This window comes from Plasmodium gonderi (assembly GCF_002157705.1).
Source record: "Plasmodium gonderi DNA, contig: Pgo-contig_354, whole genome shotgun sequence".
Taxonomy (NCBI): domain Eukaryota; phylum Apicomplexa; class Aconoidasida; order Haemosporida; family Plasmodiidae; genus Plasmodium; species Plasmodium gonderi.
This window is the reverse complement of record NW_021629255.1, coordinates 1-4,405: the sequence shown is the minus strand read 5'-3', so window position 1 is coordinate 4,405 and position 4,405 is coordinate 1. Positions and strand designations below refer to the sequence as shown.

At 21.2% G+C, this 4,405-nt stretch overlaps 1 protein-coding gene across 1 annotated transcript; it reads left to right on the top strand.

Annotated features, from left to right (window-relative positions):
- Positions 1-2,052: 2,052 nt before the first annotated feature.
- PGO_003030 (variable surface protein) lies at positions 2,053-3,420 on the top strand (the record flags this gene model as incomplete). Its single annotated transcript, XM_028691236.1, has 3 exons — positions 2,053-2,088; positions 2,191-3,150; positions 3,265-3,420. 3 exons carry the CDS (start codon positions 2,053-2,055, stop codon positions 3,418-3,420), a joined length of 1,152 nt encoding a protein of 383 aa, XP_028547037.1.
- Between the last annotated feature and the right edge of the window lie 985 nt (positions 3,421-4,405).

The following is a 4,405-nucleotide window of genomic DNA, read 5'->3' as shown; positions in this document are numbered from 1 at the left end:
TTCTATTTTTCTTCATATTCCATTGTCTTTTTATGTACTTTATATATAATTGACAATTTCATATTGCTTTATATACATGTAATAATGAAAACAAACATTCCCCATTTTATCTCGTGAATATTGTAAAAGTAATTACATGTCATTTTAATAATTAAAAATATGTCTAGTTTTATATTTTACTAGATTTACATGATATAGTACAAGTAAGAAATAAAACATTTGAGACATGCCATGATTACTTAACATATCAATAAATAATGTAATACACTTAAACGAATTTATATTATTTTTACATTAAATTAAAATGTAATTGGAATGTCAAATAATCGTTATAAATTTTTAAATAATTATATATACATAGATAAAGCTCTTCAGATACGAATCCCATGAAAACATGTATATGATAAATTATATAATTTTCTATAAAATATTATATTTTTAAATGATATATAACGAATTTTTATAGAATGATTGTAAGGAATACAAATAAAATAATGATAATATGGATTATTTTCAATTATGCATATATATATGTGCTACTTTAAAATTTTTTTTTTTTGAACATATTTATAATTATATATATGTACAGAAATTAAATACGTCTTAATATATGATAACATATATAATATTAAATAAATAGTTATAAAAGGACGAGTCTTATTTTTATATAATTATAAAGAGTAAATGTAATAATCAGAATTGTTTTCTTTTTCTATATTATGTAAATAACTACTCCTTAAAAATTTTGTAAAAATATATATAAGTAAGAATATAGACTATAGCCAAAAAGACAACGCAATAAAAAAAATATAGTATATCCTTATGTATAATACATCTTATAGGAAAAAAATAAATCTAAAATGTAAGTAATTATGGATGCAGAAAACATAATTATCAGATGACTACATCGAGAAATTAGAGTTTCAGATTTAGGGTTCAGGGTATAGTGTTTAACTAAATTATATATTGTACATATTCTATAATATATGTTATTTTTCAGTATGGAAATTTTTTATTTCGTAAATATTATATACATTAGGTTTTACAAATTTATACATTTAGTGGTATTACATCTTATGCATTAAAGCTTTTTTTAATTTATATTTTGTATATACTTATAGGTTAGATCTTTTTTACTGTAAATCCTATAATAAAAATGAATTTATGTATTCATTGTTAATTTATATTTTAACGATTATACATTATATAGCAAATTGTTAAATAGGAGAGCATAACAAATGAATACTACAAATATGTAAAGTGTTTTATGTGTTCATATTTTATTTAGTAAAAATAAAATACAATAAAGAAAAAATTATATATGTTGTAATAATCAAATTATGATAGTGACATATAAATAAAAAATATTTATAATTTATTTCTTCTTGCGAATTAAAATATTATTGTTAATATCAACAATATATGAATAGAACATAATTATTATAATATGGAAATGGGGGAGAACATTGCGAATTCAGAAAATAATAAAATATTTTAAGGAGCCTATTAAATTTTTAGCGTGAAAAAGTATAGCTCTACCTCTTTTTATAATATATACAAATAAACCATTATTTATATAAATTATATATATGAAACAAAAATAATATTATTTTGTATAAAAATACCTTAAATGCTTAATTTAACCTATAGCATCTATGACAATTTTGTTTAAAAACATTGTGCATAGATAATATATATTATAATTGTAACATACACTATAATATTATGTACATTAATATGAATTTCAAATAAATAATTTTACATTGATGTTGTAAATATCATTCTATGGTTGGTTAATATATATATTTATGTATTATATAATCTGTAAACAAGTACACATCCATATTTCTTTGACAATAATATTAAAATAATAACATATAATAAAAATTTATAAAAATAGACACAATGAATAACACAAATTCCTGATTCAAAATAGCACCATATATATACTTATAAATATTATTAGAAAATATTCAACACATTAGTAAATACACAGTTAGAAGTATACTTGTTTTATTTTGTTTATATATCTCATTTTAACATTTGTTAATAATGGGAGCTCGGTTAGGGGTAAGTTTTTTAAATAATGTAAATTGCTATTTACTTTAAAATACGATACTTCAAATTAAATTATTTATATTTTTTTTTAAATAAAAAATACTTATTTTATCATTTGTTTCATATACATAGGATGATGAACTTAATAAATTACCTTCAAAAAAAAAGTATACTAATTTCAATAATGGTCATGTGGGTTGTAACCATGTATATTTTTACGAACTTGTAAAATCTCATCTAAAACAAGAGGAATGGAAGAAGGATGTTTCTAACGAAATACTTAAGGCCTTATGTTATGTATATAATACATATAATCAAGGGAATTTTAATAGTGATGATTGTTATTATCTCTACCATTGGTTAAATGATATAATATATAATAATATAACATATCAATTACATTATATAAGTGTTATAACAGTACTTGAGTTTTTACTAAAAAGTAATGAAGGTTTTAATATATGTGACTATAAGGAATATAATATCAATAACGAAAATTATAGGAATATTAAGAAATTATTTGATTTTTCGAAAGACTATGATGATCTTGCAAAATATTTTAGTACAGGTCAGAAAATTTGTAATAGTGACTTTAAAAATTATCTGGATGAACATATCAGAATTTATAACGAGTTCAAAAACAAGTGTAAAAATTTAATGAGTGATAATGCGACTTGTATATTTTTTCATAAGTATTTTCAAGGTAAGACTGAAAAAGACTTAACTAAATGGAAATTCACATTAGAAGGAAGTAGTCATATTTATGCAGCACAAGAAGAAAAACATACAATATTAGGACAATCAAATGAAGAAGGAGTAAAAACACTACAGATACATGCACTTATAAAATCAGATAAGGAAAAAACAGCACTTGAAAATGTAAATCAAAGTGCATATATTAATGCAGATAAAGAAGATTTAAATCATCAACTATTGGGTCATTCTCTTTTCACAATAGAAAGACCAATATTAAGTGCCATTATTGATAATTCAGGTACTCCTTCAGATTCAACCTCAAAAAGTATGGTAATCCCAGCTTTAGGTATAGGTTTTTCCATTTTTTCTATTATATTGTGCAAAGTAATTATTAATGTTAATAAAAAAGAAATGTGTATTACACTATATTACATAAATTTTATTAATTATTAAACATATCTGAAAATATTATATATAAAATATTTTGTGCATGTACCATTTTTTAATTAGTTTACTCCAGTTGGATATTGGTTAAAAAAAGCATTACTAGGAAAATCTAAAAGCAAACGTAATATTATGATGGATAGGAATATAATAGAAGATTATTCTATTCCAGAAGTTTTAGATTCACCGAGAAGACTTAATATAATATACAGAAATATATAATTGTCCTGCTTATGACAGAAGATGTAATACATTTATTATATATATCATCATCACAATAAGTATTGTGGCACAAAAGTATTCATCTAACATATGAAAGGGAATTATTTTATTTTTTAATAATACAATAATAAATATAAAGTGTACATACAATGCTCTAGGGTTCATGGTTCAGGGGTTGGGCTCAGTGTTTAGTGTTTAGTGTTTAGGAATTATGTTTCCTGTTTTATGATTTAGGGGTTATGTTTATGTTATACTCTTTATGGTTTAGGTTGCCTGTTTTAGGATTTATGGTTTAGTTTTACGTTTTTAGGTTTATTGTTTACTTTTTATTTTTTATTATTAAGATTTTATAGTTCAGTGTTTAATTTTTAATGTTTAGTTCTAGTGTTCAATGTTTAGTTTTTATGATTAATGCATCAGGGTTAAGATTAATTTTTTTTTATATTACTTTTTTTTGTTGTATCTTTTATGTATTTGGACTTACTTTCTCTTTTTTTGTATATTCATTAGTATTTATTTTTGAGTTTTAGGTTTATATCTGTATTTTATTTTGTTTTGAATATGTTTATATTTCTAACATCTATATTGTACTGTTTATATTTTTAATTTTATATGTTATACTTCATATTTTAAATATTATTTAATATATTATATACATAGGCCGATTGAATTTTTGAATATTTTAATCACTTTGAAGGTATTATACGTTGTCTCACTGTATATGAATTTTTTTTTTATAAGTGGAAAATAAATTCATCCTATGTTATTAAGTTCACTGAATTCGGTACTTTTTAGATGTTATTTATTATTTTAATTAATAGAATGGGAATATAGGTATATCTTGATTGCAATATATATTTTCATTTGAATAATTAATTCTCACTCTTTATTGTTTTTTTTACATGTTAATCTATGTATACATATGAACTTATGCTGAATAATCATATTTTAAGTATAACTATACATTATATCAAATAACTGTGCC